The 20,560-nt window shown below is 61.1% G+C and overlaps 2 protein-coding genes across 13 annotated transcripts in view; one reads left to right on the plus strand and one right to left on the minus strand.

Annotated features, from left to right (window-relative positions):
• The window catches only part of RARA (retinoic acid receptor alpha), a 43,004-nt gene extending 29,312 nt beyond the window's left edge, over positions 1 to 13,692 (plus strand). For 7 of the 12 annotated variants that reach the window (XM_011231969.3, XM_002924934.4, XM_011231971.3 and 4 more), the window contains 7 exons: positions 5,953 to 6,101; positions 7,357 to 7,498; positions 9,319 to 9,479; positions 9,719 to 9,895; positions 11,186 to 11,390; positions 12,180 to 12,338; positions 12,926 to 13,692. In XM_011231969.3, the coding sequence (XP_011230271.2) occupies positions 5,953 to 6,101; positions 7,357 to 7,498; positions 9,319 to 9,479; positions 9,719 to 9,895; positions 11,186 to 11,390; positions 12,180 to 12,338; positions 12,926 to 13,143 (1,211 nt within the window). In that variant the 3' untranslated portion in view covers positions 13,144 to 13,692. Of the gene's footprint in view, positions 1 to 12; positions 742 to 4,237; positions 4,381 to 4,506; positions 4,674 to 5,952; positions 6,102 to 7,356; positions 7,499 to 9,318; positions 9,480 to 9,718; positions 9,896 to 11,185; positions 11,391 to 12,179; positions 12,339 to 12,925 lie in introns of those variants that run through there. The other 5 variants (XM_011231968.3, XM_011231973.3, XM_034639893.1 and 2 more) reach the window with 5 other exon arrangements.
• Positions 13,693 to 17,813: 4,121 nt separating this feature from the next.
• On the minus strand, positions 17,814 to 20,350 carry GJD3 (gap junction protein delta 3). Its single transcript, XM_034639897.1, has one exon. The coding sequence runs from the start codon at positions 20,348 to 20,350 to the stop codon at positions 19,613 to 19,615; it is 738 nt and encodes a 245-aa protein (XP_034495788.1). The 3' UTR covers positions 17,814 to 19,612.
• Positions 20,351 to 20,560: the final 210 nt, after the last annotated feature.

Consider the following 20,560-nt stretch of genomic DNA (forward strand, 5'->3'; position numbering starts at 1 on the left):
GAGGGGGCGCGCAGGCTCGGGGCGGGGGGCCACGGCGCGCACCTCGGAGACCGAGCGTCGGCGGGCCGCCCCGGGCCTGGCGAAGGCGGAGCCACGCGGGGGTCCCCACCCCCACCCGGAATCCTCGCCCGGGAGAAGCCCGGCAGCCCCGGCGGGGAGGAGGAAGTGTCCGGCGCACCCGCCCCGCGCCGATCCCGCCCCCGCCGGCGCACTTGGGGAGCCGCGGGACTCTGCCTCGGACAGCATGCTGCTCGAGACGGGAGCCCCCTCGAGGTGGAGCCGCTGAGTTCCCGGGCCTCGGCCGGGCGTTCCCGGGGGGAGCCGAGGGACCCCCCCTTCCCCCACACAACTTCCCCGCTGTGCACCTGGGACTGGCGGAGCGGCCGGGCGACTTTGACGCGGGACTTCGGGCGACCGGCGGCCCCCGGCTCGGGTCGCCAGTCGGGGCTGGGGGGTGGGGGGACGTGCCCCTCGCCCCCAGCTGCTCTCCGCGGATGGCGCCGCCGGCTGAGTGAGGGAGGCGGCGCGCAGGACTTCCCCGCCCGGACCTCTTGTCTTCGCGGGGAAGATGTACGAGAGTGTGGAAGTGGGGGGGCTCACCCCCACCCCCAATCCCTTCCTTGTGGTGGATTTTTATAACCAGAACCGGGCGTGTTTGCTCCCGGAGAAGGGGCTCCCCGCCCCTGGTCCCTACTCCACCCCGCTCCGGACTCCGCTTTGGAATGGCTCAAACCACTGTAGGTACCGGCCTCCCCTCTCCCATTGTAGGAGCTGGGGCTGGGGGTGGGCGGTGGAGCTTCCACTCCCACCGGGGATGCGGGCCTGGGGCGTGGTGGGGGTCTTCTCTCTACTCGTCACTTTACCGTCTCTCTCGCTGAAACTCGGGTTCCCTTGCAGGACAGTTGGGCTCTCCTGAGTAGCCCTGGGCGCGCTTTCTGTTACATCAAGGCTGAGGAACTTTGGGGGTTTCTCCCTGCAGGAAACGTTCATCTGTCCTGCTACTTCAGCCAGGGGAAGTGAAGCCCCTTGCCCCCAGTTTATATCTTCTTGCTTGGAATCCAGGGGCTTCACAGCAGAGTGGTCCTTTCTCCCACTCTGGAGGGTGGGGTAGAGGCCCTGTCTGTGGGCTTCTCTGCTCTGAGGAGGAGGGGCCTCCTTCCCAGATCCGACCCGTCAAAGCCTGGGGGAGAGCCCCCTCCCACGCAACAGCTGCTGCCCCCAGCCCTTGCCCTTGTGTCATTAGAGTCGGTGTCAGGGGACTGCTCGATGTCTTTGGTGTTGGCAGTGGGGTGTGGCAGGAAGGGGCAACTTCATCTGACACCCGTCTGCCATCCTAACCAACCCTTACATCTTGGGGAGGGGTACCTGTCCAGAGGAGGGTCATTCTGGCCCTGGACACTTGGCTGGCATCTTCGAGGCTTCTGAGCCACGAATGGGGTGGGGGGAGAGGCTGCTCTGGTGGGAAGAATCTCCCACCTCCTAACCCTAATCTGGTTTGTTCTCTGGGGGATGAGTTTGGTGTTTTGTGGGTTTGGGGCTGCTCTGGAAATGAGGGACGCATCCCTTGCCGATCCAGCTGTGTCCTTTTGTTACCCTGTTTACACTTAGGGATGGGGCTAGCACTGGGTTGTCCCTAAGAGGGACACTGATGAGAACCCGGGAGTCCTGGCTGCCTGCTCACCTTCCCACTGTCCTCCATCTGGGGTCGGGCTCCTCTGGAAGGGAGGGGCTCTGTGCACCCAAGGGAGCTGTGAGTGCCTGGGGTGCACTCCTGGGCGTGTTCGAACCCAGCTGTGAGGTAGTGTACCTGGGTGGGAGGGAGCCGGCGCTAGGGGGCCATTGTTACCTGGGTGGGGTTTCTTCCCTTTCCCTGCTGGGGCTCCACTCCTCCCTGGAGCTTCACCCTCCCGGCCGGCTGCTCCGTCCTGCCTGCCCCGGAGGAGGGGTGGAATGGGTCGCTGGAGGCCTGGCAGATTGGAGAAGGTTGAAGGGCAACCCCCAGCCCCTTTGCTCTAGGTAGAGGGGGACCTGAAGTGGAGAGACACCCTACCTCTGCCCCTCCCAGAGCCACCTCACCCCCAGCCTTTCCTATTGTCCTGCCCCCTGACCTTTGCCTCTGGGGCCCAGTGGCTGGGAGGCTGCAGGCTGCAGACCCTGGGAGGGGAGGGGTGTGTGTGTGTCTGCTGACTTTAGCCAAAGGGGAGAGGTAAGAGGTGTGACACCAGGACCCTTTTTGCCAACTTCCAGACCTGGAGGAAGGGGTTTCATCCCAGTGGGAACATTGGGGCACAGCTGCCATGGTCACTCCTGTCAGCACGTTGGCCGCCTTTGCCAGAGGACTGGGGGGAAGCTGGGATCAGAGACCTTGGCCTCCAATCCCATCTCTTCCTTCATTCCATGGGGGCAGCCCAGCTTTCCGGGGCCCCACACTGGTCGGGGGTGGGGAACCGCATGGGAGTCCAACAGGCCTTGGGTTTGGTGAGGCTGGTGAGGGGGTAGTAGAGGCCTGTTTCCCACACTCGGGGGTTGGGTAAAGCTGGAGGTCTGGGCTCCCTTGCTCCCGCAGTCGCTGTGTAGGTGTGTGTATATGTGATTGGGGTGCCAGTGGGCTCAGCCCCAAAACTGTGGGCTGGAAGTGGTGGGTGTGGGAGTTGTTCTGAGGCACAGGAAAGACTTGGAGGCTGCTGGGGGCGGTGACTTGACCCTGTCTGGTGTACAGGGGTCACCACCACTGCCTTGAGGGGCCCCTTGGTGTATGTGCAGGTCCTGTGGTGACAGGGGGCCTCCGGCCTCCTGCACCAAAGGTGGGAAGAGACTGCAGGCTAGCCAGGGGAGGAGACCCTTCCGGTCCTGCGGGGCCCTGGGAACCTTGCCTTCTTCCCCAGAGCCCCGTTTGGGGGCACTGGAGGACGGGGTATACAGGATGTGGCTCCCCATCTGTCCCCCACCAGTCTCACCGCTCACGCCTCCACCCGCTCCCAGACGTCCAAGAATGTGAAACACGTGGATGCCCGTGGTAGGGGGAGGGGGAGAGATGCTTATCGGGGCGCTGGGCTAGGGGGCCTCCTTCCGCCGCTACACCCAGAGCTACCCCACCCTCCCCCCTGGGCTGGGTGTGGGGGGAGGAGGGGCGGTACAGGGGGGACCCCGCGCCCCCTCCCCGGCTCTCCCCAGGGGCTGCGAGGGGAGCTGCGGAGGAGCGGGCGCCAGCTGGATTGGGAGGGGAGCCGCTGGCCAGGGGCCCGGCTGATTTCCTGCTGATCTCCTCCAGGAAACCGGCCCCTTGTGCGAGGCTGAGAACGGCTCTGGGGTGTGGGGAATCCGGAGCGCTGTGCCTCCTGCCCCCCGCTCGCCAGAGGGCCGGGGGAGGGGAACCTGGCAGCGCTGGCGGGAGGGGACGCCTGGCTTCCTGGGCTGCTTCCAGCCCTCGGCGGGGCTCTGGGACTCGGAGCTGATGAGGTGTGGTGCTTCGGCAGCCTCCTCCTGCAGGAAGAGGAGAGATTTGTGGGCTGGGGCTTCTCTGGGAGGGAGGTGAGTGGGGAGGGGCCGGGCTCTGACGGTCCTTCCCCCAGAGGTCGGGTGTGCGGAGTTCAGGCTGAGTCCTAACTACTGCGGAGGCCACAGGGGTCCCAGAGTGCCCCGGGCTTCCCGATGCTGCTGGCTGGAGGCCTGGGGAGGTGGGGACTGGGCCAGGGCTCTGGGTTCAAAGGGCACAGTGCAAAACCTCTGGGCTGTTACCTGGGTGACAGGTGGGCATGTGCCAGGGGTGGGGGTGCAGGGCGCACCGGAGCCTCAGAGGCAGCCAGCTGCAGTGGGCTGGGCTGGCAGGAGGCCTCACCAGCCCAGACTGGAGCTCCCACCTCAGCTCATCTCCGCCATCCTGTCAAAAAACAATTTTAAAAAGCACATTCTTTAAGTTCTATAAACACCCTCTGGACTTTGCCTTAGCTCCAAATTTCTACGGGTCTTTGCCCCTTTAGTCCGTCTCTGGCCTCAGAGCTGTCTGTCCTTCGTCCTGGTAATCCTGTGTGTCTCCCTGTGCTGTCCGTTTTAGAGGTGGGGCATTGGAGGGGTGGGCCCAGGGCAAAGGGCGGATGGGGAGGGCAGGGGAGGGGGAGGTCAGTGCCTTCATCCTCTGCTTATTGGAACTGGCTGGGATTCTAGGCCATGGTCCCCCCACACCCCCTTGTCCTTGACCCCCCCCCCAGTCTGGATTGTCTATTGTTACTCCTTTTAGGTCTTGGAAAAAGTTAGCACAACAAAGGGCTCCTTTGTCGCTCACCCCTCTGCCTCCTGGCCTCACCCAGGCCCCCCAACCCCGCGCCTCCCCCAGCAGCTGTTCTCAGGCCTGTCTGATTTGCTTGTCTGGCCTCAGGGAAGGTAAGGTGGGGGGAAAACCAGGCCAGGGCAGTTTAGAGTTGGGGCGAGCAGCAGAGGACCAGGGGAGGTCAGTGAAGAGGCTGTGGACTGGTGGGGGTCTGGGCATCCGCTATTCCTTTTCTGCAGGCCGGTGTCTAGGGCAGGGACGGGGGCACAGGGCCACAACCATGCTGGTCGGCCAGGTTAACCAGGGAAGTGGTGCCTGGGCCCCACTGAGAGCCAGGAAGGCCCTGCCAAGGTTGTTGGCCTGGTTCCCTGTCATCACCGCCTGGCAGTTCCTGGTGTGTCTGCAGGTAAGGGGTAGAGGGGTCGTGTGCAATCAGCCCCGGGTGTCCAGCTGCGGCTTTTCTGTGTGCCTGCACTGGGGGCCACGGGATTCATGGCTTATAAGGTGCTTGGACCAGGAGCTCTGGGACTCTCTGAATTCCAGAACCTTGTGTTTGGGGTGAGAGTAGGTAGGATTCGGGGGTATGGGAGGGGGCTGGGATCTTCCTACTCGGAGACATCCTTGCCCTTCCTTGGCCCTGGGCAAGTAGACTTGGCAAAGGCCTCTGGAGGATGCCGGGTGGTACCTTGGAAGTCTGGGATTGCCTCGGTCATAGTTCTCATCCAGCACGATACACCCCCAGCTGCCCAGGCTTGGGGCACAGACAGCCGCCACCCAGCCCAGCTCTGTTTCGCCTGGGGTGATGGGCAGGGGCCCAGGCAGTGGGGAGGATTTGGCCATTGGGGGCTGCCCCTGTTGGCTGGGTCACCCCCCCCCACCGGCTGCCCTCTTGGAGCTGAATAACAGGAGGGGAGGAGGGTAGTAACCCGAACATAGTATTGAGGGCAGACAGACAGAGCATTGATAGGAACAGACCCCCCTTTGTCATGCTGCTTCCCCCCAGACAGGGGCACCCAGAGCAGTGGGCTTCCGGGGCTCAGAGGGACTCTTCTCCCTGTTTCCAGGGGTCTCCCTGCTTATCTCAGGGGAATCCCCACCTGCTGTGCTCCAACTTTTGCGACTCTTCTTTGCACACCCTGCCTTGGGTCCCTAGCCAGGGGATTGTTTCGGTGGAGGAGAACTGTGGCTACTGGGGGGGGGAGCGGAAGCAGAGGGGGTGGGGGAGTGGCCGCTTTGAATATCCTGTTGACCCCAGTTTCCTCTGCCCCCAGCTTGTGTCCTCTTCCCTCCCTCCTTAACGAGGCCTTAACTCCTTCCTAACTTGGGGGAGATGGGGCCAGGCTGCCCTGCGGGGCCAGGGCTTGAGAGCCAGTCTGATTCCTGCCCCCACCTTGCAAGCATAGCCCTGTCTACGTGCAAATCTGATGGTTTATCCTCTGATCTTTCTGGTTGCGAAGGTGGGGTCCTGGGGGAGTAGGCAGGAGTGATGGGGTGCTGGAAGCTTCCTTGGCAGCTCATTGTCCAAGTCTGGCTGAGAAGTCTTAGCTTTCCTGAGACTGTCCCTGCCCCAGACTGAGAGTCCTGGTAGCAGTGGTGAGGCTGGGAGAGATCTTGAGGCTGGGTGGGCACAGTATTAGGGATGGTGACCTTGGTCTCTAACCGCCCCTCCCCTCTTCTCTCTCTAGCCATTGAGACCCAGAGCAGCAGTTCTGAAGAGATAGTGCCCAGTCCTCCCTCGCCGCCCCCCCTCCCCCGCATCTACAAGCCTTGCTTTGTCTGTCAAGACAAATCCTCAGGCTACCACTATGGGGTCAGCGCCTGTGAGGGCTGCAAGGTGAGTTGAGGGGGTCACTGGGAAGGACAGTCCTGATGAGATGAATGGGATGTCCCCTCTGCCTCGTCCTGGAGTATGCCGTTGGTGGGGGGATATCTTGGAAACTGCTGCTCTCAATTCCTTCACCACAGAAGGTGGCAGAGCCTTGGAGGAGGGGAAGCCTGCATTAGATGATCAGGGACCCCCAAACCAGAGGCCACCCCACCCCTGCATTCTCCAGCGGGCAGGGTATACGCCCGCTCTGCTACTGTTTGCTGCCCAGGTTGTCGTCATGAGCTGGTTGCCAACTGGCTCTTGGCTAGGGACCCAGGCGGCCTGCCTCCCCCATGGCCCTGCTTGAACCTCACCGTGGCAGCCTGGCAGGGGGCAGTTAGGAGCAGGCGCCCTGCCTTGGCCTCTCCTTCAGGCGCCCAGGCTGTGGGATCCCCCGTGTCTGACTGGGTTTCATGTTGAGCTCCAGAAGACAGATGTGGCTTCCACCTTCCCAGCAGCTGTGGGCCTGGGTTCTTCCCTTCTCCCCCAGGGCCCGAGCCTCTGTGTCGGTGTCTTCCCCAGGGACTGGGGCTCAGCTTTGCGGCTGGAGGCCCCGGGCTGCCCCTGAGCATGGAGTGGCTCTCCCCAGGGGTGGGGCAGAGAGCAGGGCAAAGCACAAGGCTTTGGACTCTGTGTGTCTGCCTGTCCTGTCTGGTTGTTCCCAGCTTGTCTCTGGTCTGCTTGTCTCTGGTCCGGCTGTGTGTAGACCCTGAGCGGCCCAGGTCTGCCTGTGGGCATGCACATCGGCTGGGCTGGTGACCGTGTGTCCTGCCTCACTCCCAATCATGTGCGGCTCTCCACCTCTCTGGCCAGCCTGTGGATGGCCTTCTGTGGCCTCTTCCTGTGCTCTGAGCCCGGGGCTGTGGGTTCCAGAGCCTGGCCTCTCTCCCATCTAGTCCCATCTGCCCCTTTTCTTGACTCACTAGCAGCCCTGAGGTCCTTTTCCCCATGAGGGATGAAGCCAGAGCTGTGGGCATAGGTTGTGGGAAGACCGCTGCCCATGTGCCGTGTCGAGGCAGGCATAGGGATTCTTCGGGCTGGGGGGGAGGTGTCCTGGTAGGTGGACTGTTTTCTTCACCTTGTCAGGCCCGTCTAGGTAGGTGATGGCCAAAGGCTTGGGGCAGCAGCTGGCCTGGCCCTCTGCCCTGGAGGCTGAGGCCACAGGCTGGCCCCGCTGCCACCACGGCTGTGGCTGACCTGCCTCCTTTTCCTCCGTACCCAGGGCTTCTTCCGACGCAGCATCCAGAAGAACATGGTGTACACGTGTCACCGGGACAAGAACTGCATCATCAACAAGGTGACCCGGAACCGCTGCCAGTACTGCCGGCTGCAGAAGTGCTTTGAAGTGGGCATGTCCAAGGAGTGTGAGTGCACTGGGCTGGGCGCTCCTGAAAGGCTGGGGCAGGAGGGACGTGTGTATGGGCGAGCACGATGGGAGCGCGCGTGCCCGATGCACGGTGTGCGGGCTCGTGGTTCAGAACGGTTTGTATGTAGCTGCAAGGACCTGTCTGTCTGTCCACGCGTCTAGCCAGCTGCGTGTCCGTGTGTGGGCAGCCTTTCGTGTTCGCATGTGGTTGGCTGTGTGTGCTCGCACGCGTGCGTGCATGCGTGTCTGCTTCCAGGCCCTGCTTGGCTTTGGGGCGGGGCGCAGGGCATACCTGAGGGCTTCTGGATTGTGCCTCTCAGGGGAGGGCTTGCACTGGGGGATGCTGGTTGGTATTTATGTGTGTGTTGGGGGGGTTGCGGCTGGCACAGGGATCTAAAAGCCATTGTCTGGTGAAGCCAGGGACCTGGAGTTGGAAGAGAGAATTGGGACTTCTCAGATCCCAGAGGAACTGGGGGTTTCCAGTTTGGGCTCAGCTGAGGCCTGATGGACGGACGGAGGGAGGGAGGGAGGGCTGGACAGGGAGACCCTCTTGTGTTGAATCATGGGTGTTGCCGTGGTGACCGGTGATTGATGATGTCAGAGATAAATGACGCTGACAGACGCCTCCTTGTCTGCGTGGCCGTTGCCATGGAGCCTGAGCCTTGGGGGATGGGGTGGGGGAAGGGGGCTGCAGGACCCCCTAGCCCTTTGTGGGGAGGGCAGTGGAAGAAGGAAGTGGGGAGGGGATGTGGGGGGGGACACGAGGAGCCCCAGATAGGAGCAGAGGGGCCCTGCAGCAACCTGCCGCCGCTTGCCACAGGAGGCAGAGGACGCGTGGTCTGGTGGCCAGGAAGTGCTGTAGAGTGAGTGACAACTTGGGACCCTTCCCTTCAAGGCCCAGCACCTCCTTCTCCCTTCTCCCGCTGCTTCTGCCACCTTCCACTCCCAGAGCTTTTCAGCGCAGAGGGACCAGGGTGGGGACCCCTCTCCCTCCCACCGCCAACTCCCCCTCTCCCTCCCTCCCTCTCCTCTCTGGCTGCTCTGTGCCCCGAGCTGAGCAGCTGCCATTTCAATAGAATTAAAGNCACCCGCTGCCCCCTCCCTGGGCCCCCCACCCCCACCCTCTCTTCCTCCAGCGTCAGCAGCCGCCACCACTGGCCCTGTGAGTGATTGTGTGTCTGGGATAATCGGCTGGTAACGACCCCCTCGCTTCTTTAAAGCCGAGTGGTGTGTGCGGCTCAGCGCCCCGGGTGATTTGTCAGCTCCCCCGGCTAATGGGCCGAGAGATTCTCCTGCCCGGGCCCCCACTTTCAGGCTGGGGGGCTGCTCTGAGCCAGTCCCAGGGACCCCCAGGGAGGCTGCTGCCCGGGAGGGCTGGGGCCAGTGGAGGCAGGAGCCGGCAGAGGGAACGGGGGCGGGGGGCAGGGGAGGCCGAGCACAGAGGTGGGATCCTCTGCACGCTTGCTTTCAGCCCTGGACACCCACACACCTGGAGTGTGGGCCAGCCTAGATGCGTGCGGTGCGGGGGACACGGGCCCCCGAGGGGGGTGTGTGTGCGATGGTCATGTGCTGGGGCCGGACTTGGCGTGTGGGTCAGGTGGGCATGGAGGGCTGGGCCATGTGGACACCTTGCTGCCCGTGTACTCGTATGTGCGCATTCACACGTGCACTCCCGCGTGTGCATTCCTGTGCGTGTGCGCGAGGCCCCGGGCGGGTGACTTCCTTGGCAGCCGCAGCGGCTCTGTCTGGTGGGAGGAGCTCGGGCAGGGATGGGCCGCTGCCCGCACCTGCTGCAACCCTGGCCTCTGCCCTCCACAGCTGTGAGGAATGACAGAAACAAGAAGAAGAAGGAGGCGCCCAAGCCCGAGTGCTCTGAGAGCTACACGCTGACCCCCGAGGTGGGGGAGCTCATCGAGAAGGTGCGCAAAGCGCACCAGGAAACCTTCCCGGCCCTCTGCCAGCTGGGCAAATACACTACGGTATGGTTTCCCCCAGCCTGGCACGGGGGGTGCACCCAGTGCCACAGGTTCCGTCTCGCCCCTCCTCACCCCCACCCGGGCTTCCGTGTCCTTTCCCCTCTTCTCCCTCCTCCTGCTGCTTCCTGATCAAGGAGCTCTGGGGAAGTGAAGCGGGTGGAGGGCAGGCCTGTGGGGGCGGCAGAGCCAGGCCGAGAAGGGGTACGTGAGGAGAAGGCCCTCACTCTCCCCCGTCCTCCCAGAACAACAGCTCAGAGCAACGTGTCTCTCTGGACATTGACCTCTGGGACAAGTTCAGTGAACTCTCCACCAAGTGCATCATCAAGACTGTGGAGTTCGCCAAGCAGCTGCCCGGCTTCACCACCCTCACCATTGCTGACCAGATCACCCTCCTCAAGGCCGCCTGCCTGGACATCCTGGTGAGGGTCTGCTCCCTGCCCACCCGGGCCCTGCCCCTGAGTCCTGGGAGGAGGTCCTGCCATTCAGATAACCACCTTCCCCAAACACACATCTGGGCTCGATCTGTCCAGATGCCCACCACCCAAATGTCCACCCTTCCTTTCCCCCACGTGGCCACCTGTTCGCCGAGCCCCTCTGCATCTGGATGTACCCTGCTTGACCCGTTCACCCGCATGCACATCCATCCACGCTCACCCCCTCTTTCCACTGAACCTTTCACCAGAGCACCCAAATGCCCATCTCTTCATCTAATAAAGATTCACCTAGGACCCTGTGTGGCAGGCCTTGAGCTGGGTGTCAGGAAATGGAGGTGAACACAACAGCGGCCCCTTTCTCGAGAACCTTCTGTGGGTGGAGGCAGCAGATTTGTAAACAGAGGTTACTAAACCGTGCTGAGTGTGGCTAGAGATGGGGGCGGGCTGTCCCTTCCCTGCAGGAGAGAGAGCCCCAGCTGCGGGGCCCCAGGGCAGGCGTCCCGGAGGAGGGGGCACCCCGGGTTGTATAGAAGGTCCTAACTTGGGAACAGGGTGTGACAGGCCCGAGGGTGTGAGGCCAGCTGGATTCAGGGGACTGTAGGGCATTTGGCGGGGCAGGGGGTGGCCAGGCTAGAGGCAGGATGTGCGTGGTGGGGACTGTCAAAGTCAAGGCTGGAAGGACTCTCCTCCTTGACTTCCCTCATGGGCTCAGCCCCCCTGTCCCCTCTTGGCCACTGCCTGGTAGGGATGGGGTGGGAGGAGCTGTTGTGGCATTTCTGGGTAGTCCCCTGTTCCCGTGCCCCAGACGCAGGAGTCTCAGCCCTGGATCAGGGTTCGAAATGGTTGAAGCTGATACACATTCCTGGAGTTCTGCTGTGCACCCAGTCCTGGGTACTGGAGACCCAAACCTGCTATGATCCTTGCCTGCTGAAGATTCTAGTTTCCCTCTCGATTCTCTGCGTGGACCCCGGATGAACCAGATCTGCACTGTGCACTAGCCACTTGCTGTGCATGGCTCTTCAAATTTAAATTAATTAAGATTAAATTTAGTGCAGTTCCTCAGCTGCACTAACCACATTTCAAGTGCCCAGTGGCTGCGTTGGCTGGCGGCTCCTATTTGCGTGGTGCAGACATAGAACGTTTCCATCACTGCAGAAGGTTCTGTCGGACAGCCCTGGCTTGGCCCCCTGCCAGGTGGTCCTGTGGGGATGCTGGTACTGGAAGTGCTGGGGAGATGGGTCAGGTCCCTGAACTCGTGCGCCCTTCTGCACCCAGATCCTGCGGATCTGCACGCGGTACACGCCCGAGCAGGACACGATGACCTTCTCCGACGGGCTGACCCTGAACCGGACCCAGATGCACAATGCTGGCTTCGGCCCCCTCACGGACCTGGTCTTCGCCTTCGCCAACCAGCTGCTGCCCCTTGAGATGGATGATGCTGAGACTGGGCTTCTCAGTGCCATCTGTCTCATCTGTGGAGGTGGGCAGGGGGCCTGGGGCTGGGGGGCCAGGCCCGGGGCGGGCGGGCAGCCCCCGGAGTCTCTTCCAGGGAGAGGCCCGGGGTCAGATCAGAAGGGGACCGGTCAGAGGGGTGAACGGAGAATGCAGAGGGCCAGGGTTCGGTCTGCCGCCACACAGCAAGGGAGTAGCAGCGGACCCCCCGACGTCTGCTTCCCTACTGGGGGGCTTACGAGTGAGAGCTTGAGGGTCCACCCCCCAGGTTCAAATCCTGGCCAGCTTGGGACCCTGAGCGGGTTGCTGAACTTCATTGAACCCCTGTTTCTTTGAAGTAGGGCAGTAATGGTGTCCACCTCATGAAGTTGGGGGATTAGGAGGGTAACAAATAAGGCACAGGTTGCCCACAGTGAGGCCGGGTAAACGGCGGCTGTTACTGTTTGGCTGCTAAGAGTTGGGACGCATTGTGCTGGCGTCCATCCTGACGGACGGGAGTGAGACCTAGTGGGCGTCCTCCCTTTGCTTGAGGATGGCGCTGCTGGTGTTCAGGGGTCCCATCCCTATGAACTGGGCTGTCAGGGCCCCGGACAACCCCCACCCCAGTTCCTCTCAGCTCACATTGAAGAGCCCCTTAGGGCCTTTCTCACAGCCGCAGACCCTCCGCCCGGTATCGGGAGGTCCCAGGAGCAGAGATCTCTGCCTGTGGCCTGGGCAAGCGCGCCCCCCCGTGGCCAAGACTGGGAGCGCGGCTGTGTTCCTGGCTTGGCCCCAGGCGGTGGCTCGGCGGTGGCTCAGGGGGCATCTGCTTGCTCAGACCGGCAGGACCTGGAGCAGCCAGACAGGGTCGACATGCTTCAGGAGCCGCTGCTGGAGGCGCTGAAGGTCTACGTGCGGAAACGGAGGCCCAGCCGCCCCCACATGTTCCCCAAGATGCTGATGAAGATCACGGACCTGCGAAGCATCAGTGCTAAGGGTGAGGCCCGTGCCCGGTGTGTCTGCGGCAGCTGGACCCCAGCGCCTGATCTGGGACCCCCTTCCCATGCCCAGAGTCAGGCCCCCACGTGTGAGCCAGCACCCCGTGTCTTTGTGCCCAGGACGGTGCCCCACTCCTCTGGACTTCCCCGTGCCCTCCTCCTGCCCGTGAGCTCTGAGGTGGCCTTGTCACCTTTGCCTGGTAGTGGAGGGCAGGGCTCTGCAGCCAGACCGTGTGGGTGTGTGTCGAGCTGGTCACTCAACAGCCCTGAGCCTCCGTTTCCCTTCTGAGGCATGGGGGTCACGATGGCGTTTACAGAGTTGTGAGGTGTCAGTAGGAGAATCCGTGACACACAACACAGAGGAAGGGTCCCGGGACAACCCTGGGGACTCTGACCCCAGAGCTTGGGTTTGGAACCACTGCTGCCCCTAGACTTGGGGGCTTGAGAGAGCCGGTTTATGTCAGAGAACGAGCCCCGAGTTCCGTCCACGGTGGATGCCCATATTGGTGGGCCCAGTCCCTGCGGCCTCCCTCCTGCGGCTTCTCGAGGCTGCGGCCGGGTGCTGACCGCCGTCCCTTTTCTGCAGGGGCCGAGCGGGTGATCACGCTGAAGATGGAGATCCCGGGCTCCATGCCGCCTCTCATCCAGGAAATGCTGGAGAACTCCGAGGGCCTGGACACTCTGAGCGGACAGCCAGGGGGCGGGGGGCGGGATGGGGGGGGCCTGGCCCCCCCGCCTGGCAGCTGTAGCCCCAGCCTCAGCCCCAGCTCGAACAGAAGCAGCCCGGCCACCCACTCCCCGTGACTGCCCGTGCCCCGTGGACACAGCCCTCACCCCACGCCCTGGCTTTTCTCTGCCTTTCTACCAACCATGCGACCCCCACTGGCCCTACCCCCCTGCCTGTCCTCCCTTTCCTCGGGGACAGGAGGGCGGAGGCGGCGACTCTTCAGAGGGAGGCCCGGGCAGGATGGACTGCCTCTCCTGCAGCCTGGGCGGACGGCAGGGGCAATGTCGTGAACTGAGTGAGGACCCCTGGTCCTGGGCCTCAGGACGGAGCCTGGGGGCCTTGCGTTCATCAAGACAGCCCTCTGCCCCCCTCGCCACATCTTCATCACCAGCAAATGCCAGGACCTGGCTCCCCCATACTCAGAACCCGCAAGCCATTGCCCCCCGGTTGGGAAACCCCCCTGCCTCGGTTGGTGACAGAGGGGGTGGGCCAGGGGTGGGGGGTTCCCCCTGTACATACTCTGCCATACCAACCCCCAGGTATTAATTCTCGCTGGTTTTGTTTTTATTTTAATTTTTTTTTGGTTTTGATTTTTTTAATAAGAATTTTCATTTTAAGCACATTTATACTGAAGGAATCTGTGCTGTGTATTGGGGGGAGCTGGATCCAGAGCTGGAGGGGGGTGGGTCTTGGGGGAGGGGAGCGGCTCAGAAGGGGCTCCCACTCTCTCTCCATGTCCCTGCACCCCCTAGCCCTCCTCCCCAGCCTTTCTCTCCTCAGTTTTCTCTTTAAAACTGTGAAGTACTAACTTTCCGAGGTCTGTCCTCCCCTTCTCCCTCTGCCTAACCACTGGGCGTGGACGGTTTCAGGCAGCCCCCAGGAGGGGGGCCCACCATGCGAGGGCAGGGGGCAAAGCAAGGGGGGCCCTCAGAACGTGCTCGTGTGTGTTTCTCAGCCCTGTGGCCTTGGCAGAGCTGCCACTCCAGCAGGGCTGAGATCGTCTAAGCCCCCACTGTGAAGGGGCTGGCCCAGGAGTTCGAACTGCCCCTGTCCCCCAGCCTCACAGCCACCAGCACTGCCCACAGGGCCCCCAGACACACACACACACACACACACACACACACACACACACACACACACAGAGCGGACCGTTGGGCCAACAGACACTTGGCCTGAGTTCCTCCGTTTCCCTGGCCTGCCCCCCGCTCCCCACCCCATCCCCGTGCCCCCTCCTTGCCCCGCAGGACGGGCCTACAGGGGGTTCCCTCCCCTCACCCCCTGCACCCCCAGGCTGGGGGAGCTGGTTCTGCCCTGCCCTCCTTGCCCCGGGGTTGGGGTCTCATCCCCCCAGAGCCCGCTGGTGCACCTGTTACTGTTGGACTTTCCACTGAGATACTGGGTAAAGAATAAAGTTCTATTTATTCTACACGTGCCTCAGAGCTTCACTGCCTTGCTGCCTTCTCCTGCTGCGTGGGCAGGGAGCTGGGGATGGGGGGGTCACGTATGAGCACCAGGGACCAAGCCACCTTTGGGGCCTGCCTTGCTGCGCTGGGGTCTTCGGTGAAACAAGGTAGGCCTTGGGAAGCCCTCTGTCTAGGGGTCTACACAGCCCGTGTCAGGGAGCTCCAGTCTGGAGGTGGGGAGGGGAGAGGAGAAAGGTTCCCACCTTCAGGGAGTTCTCTGGTCTAAGGGAGGAAGCCAGCCCCAGCTCTCTGGGAATCTTGGTCTGAGGGAGGAAGCCAGCCTCTGCCTTCAGAGAGTCCTGAGCCTTTGGAAGCCAGAGGTTGGGTCTGGGGGGGTGGTCACTAAGTGGCAGGAGTTCTAGTCTGGACTTGACCTTCAGGAGTGGCAGGTGGCATGGGTACCCAGGTCAGGAGGTTGGCAGGTACCCTTGGCAACCTACAAGAACATAGGACTGGGACAGCAGCTTAGAAGGCCACCCCATCCATCCCTGCGCCTCCAAGGACTGTCCTGCCCTCCCCTGCATACCCCTAAGGTCACTCTGTGGGCAGAAGGTACAGAGGACAGGTTGCAAGGGAACTTGGTTGCTCCTGGTTGAGAGGATCAACTGTGGCAGGCCTGTGGTGACACCAATTCTGCCCACCCTTCACACTACACATCAAGGCCCAGAGAAGGCAGTGCCCTTGCCCAGGGTCACACAGAGAATTCGTTGCAGATGGGGGGGCCCAGTACTCAGGGCTCACACCTCTCAGCCAGAGGTCTTTTCCTGGAACCCCGATGCCCCCAAAGGAGCGTCAAACACTGAGGTCTGAGGGCTCCAGTTAGGTGGCGGTGGAGGCTGTGTCTGGGGTGGGTTAGCAGGGCGCCGGGGCAGGAAGAGCTCCTTCCACAAGGGTCTGCCTGCCATTTCCACTTCAGCCACCAGGTGGCGGCAGGTCCTCACGTATCTTGCCGTCTGGCCCGCCTGAGTGTTGGGACAGGGGTTCTCCTCCAGTACTTTTTTTTCTAACATTTTCTTTATGTATTTGACAGAAAATTAACATAACATACCTACCCGGGTGCTTTACAGAAATCACTCTCAGACTGTAGCGTAAAGGAGAAATAAAGGGAAAGGACTATGAATTTCAGGGTGCTAATGCACACGACTGCATGGCAGATAGGATATCATCCTGTGATTGCTTCTACTTTTTAATTTAATACATTGGGATTTAAAAGAAGTGAAAAGGTTGGAAGCCATTCTGTACAGGAAGTCCAGGAAACTTAAGGAATATAGGTGAATGTTGAAATAAAAGCTGACAATGTATAATAAAACCATGTCTCCCCCCCCCCAATCCCCAAACAAAACCCTAATGTTTTACTCGTAAAACAGAATCAGGTTTTGGGCTCAGGTCATTATGGAGAGGTTTTTCACCGTGTGACTGTCCAGCGGGACATTCTAAAGTCATGTGTGACAATTCTTTTCTTTCTTTTTTTTTAAAGTAAGCTCTGTACGCACCTTGGAGCTCCAACTCACGACCCCAAGATCAAGCGTCACTGGCTCCTCCGACTGAGCCACGGGCGCCCCCACGCGTGATAATTCTGTATTGCAGGAGGGCATCTTGGCTTTTCTAGCCCGGGCCTACCGAACGCCAAGAGGGTCGCCCTCATCCTGGCGACTAGAGCAGCGGCCCCACATTTACAGAGTGCCCCCCCGCCCCGGGTAGTACCTTTGATCCTGGGGCTTGAGGTTGCCCTCAGTGGCTCACACAGTTAATCGCTGCTGAGCAGTTTCTCAACCACGGCACAAGTGACATTCTGGGCCCAGGGATTCTTTGGGGGGGGGGCTGTCTTATGCACCGCGGGGTGTTTTAGCAGCATTCTGGGTGTCTGCCCACTGGATGCTAGTTGCACCTTCCCCCCAGCTCTGACAACCTAATATGTCTGCAGATATTGCCAAGGGTTCCCAAGGGTCAGAACTGCCCAGTTGAGAACCCCGCTGTGGAGTCTGTCTGATCACTGAGGTCTGACAGGTGCTTTGCACTGGGTCCGGCCCCCTCCTCCACAGGGGAGACTGACCCAAGGATGGTGGCTGGGGTACAACCTGGGGAAGGCAGTGACTAAGTCTGGAGCCTATGGCAGCTCAGGGCATTTAGCCAGGCCTGGGGCAAGTTTCAGAAGGCTTCCTGGAAGAGGCACCCCCTCCCAGCTGAAAGTCTAAGGGGAAGAGTTAGCCACAGGTGATAAATAGCTTCATTTGACCCGCAACTGTCAGCAGCTCTGTGCTTTAAGCATCTTGGTTGGGATGCTGGAAGAAGGAAGTTGGAGAGGCTGGGATGGGCTCAGGCCAGGGCTGGGTCAGGAGCTGGACTTGACCCTGAGGGCGATGGGAGTGAAAGATTTCAAGCCAGCCAGTGAGCTGTTGGGATTGCAATTGCAGGGAGCAGAGCAGAAGCCGTGGGAGCACACCAGGCCACTGGTGACAGGGCCAACCCTGGGCAGCCCCCAAAGGGGTGAGAGTGTGTAAGGGGAGGAAATGCGTAGGCGGCACAATGGGAAGACCAGGTGATTGACAGGACATGGGAGGTAGGCAGAGACAGGCTTTGGCTGCAGTGGGTGGAGGTGGCCTGGGTGGATGGAGATAGAAGCACTGAGAGGGGGAACTAAGGCAGTTGGGTTTGCATTTGAGGAGCTGGTGACCCCCCTTCCATTCCTTACTCCACTTGAGCCACATGGGCCTCCTTCCTGGCCTCAAACACCCCCAACATATTCCTGCCTCAGGGCCTTTGCACTTGCCATTCCCTCCACCGGGAATGCTCTTCCTGGAGCCAGCTTCATGGCTGGCTCTTTGCTATGTTCCGTTCCAATGTCACTCCTCAGGGATAGTGACTGTCTCGCCCTATTCTGACCGACACCTGGCGGTAAAGTCTATTGCCTGCCTTCCCACCAGAATGTAAGCTTTGCAGAAAGCAGGTTTTGTTCACCACTGGAGCCCAACATCTGGGTCTGCTCTGTTCAGTACAGCAGTCATTAGTCACATGTGGTGACTGAGTCTTAAAAACGTGTCTGGTCCAGGGGTGCCTGGGTGGCTCAGTCGGTTCTGGGATCGAGTCCCACTGAGCAGCGAGTCTGCTTCTCCCTCTCCTCCCTGCTGGTGCTCTCTGTCCCTCTGTCTCAATCTCTCAAACAGATAAATAAAATCTTAAAAAAAAAAATGTGCTGGCCCAAATTGAGATATGTTCTAAGCATAAAATACACACCAGATTTCAAAGACTTAGTGCAGAGAAAGAATAAATATCTCTTTAATATTTTTTAAAAATATCGATGATGTGTTGAAATAACATTTTGGATACAGTGGGTTAAAGAAAATGTGTTATTAAAATTAATTTCATCTGCTTCCTGTTACTTTTTAATGTGGCTAATGGAAAATTTAAAATTACACATGTGGCTCACATCCTATTTCTATTGAACAGTGCTGATCTTGAACATTGCCTGGCATATAGTATGTGCTCAACAAATATTTCTTGAATGAATACATCTGGAAAACAGCTGGATAGCCACATTTGAGTTTGTTGGAGGTCCAGGCTTTGCACACATAACTGACCGTCATCAGAGAAATGTGGCACACCACCATGAGTGTGGATAAGCCCCCGGGCCTTGGGGGCACCTCCAGTTCCTCGAGAACGCAAATTTACGAAGCATGTACTCTGGGCCAGTGTGGAGCAAAGCAATGCCTCCAGCAGGCGTGCTCTGCCTGGGGACGCACAGGTGCCTCGGGGGCATCTCGCTCCAACTTGGGGGTGGGGGCTCTGAGGGAAGGCATCTATTTCTTCCCAAATGAGACCAGAAGGTAGGTAGGAATTAGCTGGGGTGGGGAGGAGGTGCTGCAGCGAGGCAGGCTGGCCCAGGCCAAGAAACAGCATGTTCAAACACCTGGAAGGAGATGGTTCACTGTGCCTGGCAAGAAGAGAAAACTCAGCATGGTTTGGAGCACAGAAACCATAGGAAGCCCGTGCCATGGAGCTGGGGCAGGAGAGGACAGGGCGGGACTTCAGAAGCCTCAACAACGGTGTGACTTACCCTGATGACAGGGAGCCCCTGAGGGCGCAAGCAGGAGGACTAGGGAGAAAATCAGGCAGGGTGGGTGGGGATGGCCTGCTCAGCAGGGCTGGATAAAGCCCAGGGCATGGTCAGATAGTGGTCCCCGGATGTCACTGAAGTCCTGGGTGATCTTGAGAGCAGCCCCACTGGGGTGGCAAGGGAGGAAGACAGATGGGGGCGGAGAAGAGACAGGAGGGGGCCGTAAGGCAGCCACATAGGGAGCTCTTCGTCTTCCCCCAGGACAGGAAATGCGGGGCCTGGAGCACGTTTGTGGGCAGATTTCTTTCGAGGATGGAAGGGACTTGGGGATGGAAGGGACTTGGCCGTGTTTATGGTCTTGGGGAATAGTAGCAGGGTGAGGGAGTGAAGCTGGGAAAGAGTCCTGCCTTCTGACCCTACTGCCCACCCCCAGTCTACTTCCAACAAAGGGAGGGCTTGGCCACCCTGCCCAGGCCACACAGTCCAGTGTGTGGATGTCGTCCACAAGCCCTACCACACAGAGGCCTGCCCAGGGTGAAGGGGCACCTCTCTCCTCCCAGCGTGGGCTCCACTGAGAGGGGAGAGCTTCGGGCAATGCCCCTGCAGGTGGGGAGGGAGCCATTGTGGCTGTTGCTGGCACCGTATCAGCGCTCTCTCTCTCTCTCTCTCTCTCACACACACACACACACACACACACACACGCACGGTCATGCACACACACAGAACCCACACAGGGCTGCCCATGCACACACAGCGAGCCCACACAGGATGCCCCTGTGCCTACACACACGCACACACACAGCTCACGCGGGGTACACGCATGCTCGCACACACGCAGCTCACAGTCCACATGTGTACATGTGTGCACACTCATAGGGAGCCTGCACAGGGGCCACATCTCTGTCTGAACAAGGAGAGGCCCGCGGGAAGCTGGTATCATGGTTCGTTTTTCTGGGCACCACCCGAACCTCCAGTTTCCTCTCTGCTATGTCCTCTTGTGCGCTTTCTCTCAGTCCCGGGCCGCCTGGATCAGGGAGGGCAGCAGGACCCACCTCCGTTCATCCCCCGGCCCCCACTCCAACGAGAGCACCTGGGAAGTGCTCGGGCAGGGTCCTGGGGACAGTCTTCGCGGAAGCACCTGCTGCCCGCCTCTAGATGGCCAGGTCCTGGCGCACGGTGGCCAGGGACGCCTTGCTGCGGCCTGAGCAGCGCCGACAGCAGCCCCACGGCGAAGTAGAAGAGCACGAAAACCGTCTTCTCGGTGGGCCGGCTCACGAAGCAGTCCACGGTGTGCGGGCACGGAGGGCCGGCGCACGCGAAGTGCGGGGCCACGCGGAAGCCGTAGAGCAGCGCCTGGCCCGCCAGGAAGGCCAGCTCGGCCAGCAGGCGCAGCGCCACGCTCAGCAGGTAGCAGCGGCGGCGCGGGGGCGGCCCGGGGCCCGCGTCCGCGCCGCCCGCCTCCTTGCCGGCGCGGTGCACCGAGTAGATGACGAAGAGCACGGGCGGCGCCGAGAGCAGCAGGATGTGGAAGAGCCAGAAGCGGTAGTGGGAGACCGGGAAGGCGCGGTCGTAGCACGTCTGGCGGCAGCCGGGCTGCAGCGTGTTGCACACGAACTCCTCCTGCTCGTCCTCGAACACGGCGCCGCCCACCGTGGCCAGCACCAGGATGCGGAAGATCAGCATGAGCACCAGCCACAGGCGGCCCACGAGCGGCGACTGCAGCTGCACGGCGTCCAGCAGCGAGCCCAGGAACGCCCACTCCCCCATGGCGCTGCGGACGGGCGGGCGTCAGAGGCCGGCGCCGGCCGCGACGCCCCCGGCCCGCGGGCTGAGGTCGGCTCGCCCCCCTCCAACTTTGGGGTGAGGCCTGGGGTTAGCTGGGATTTTGTGGGAACTAGGGAGTCAGCCGGGGGTGGGGGGCAGGCGGTGTTAGGAGAGCCTCCGCTGTGGGTGCCCTTCTCCGTGGGACTGACGGGC

The sequence above is a fragment of the Ailuropoda melanoleuca genome, chromosome 13 (assembly GCF_002007445.2).
Source record: "Ailuropoda melanoleuca isolate Jingjing chromosome 13, ASM200744v2, whole genome shotgun sequence".
Lineage (NCBI taxonomy): Eukaryota > Metazoa > Chordata > Mammalia > Carnivora > Ursidae > Ailuropoda > Ailuropoda melanoleuca.

Coding starts and splice junctions, on each gene's coding strand:
- GJD3 (XM_034639897.1), bottom strand. CDS start 20,350: ATGGGGGAGTGGGCGTTCCTGGGCTCGCTGCTGGACGCCGTGCAGCTG.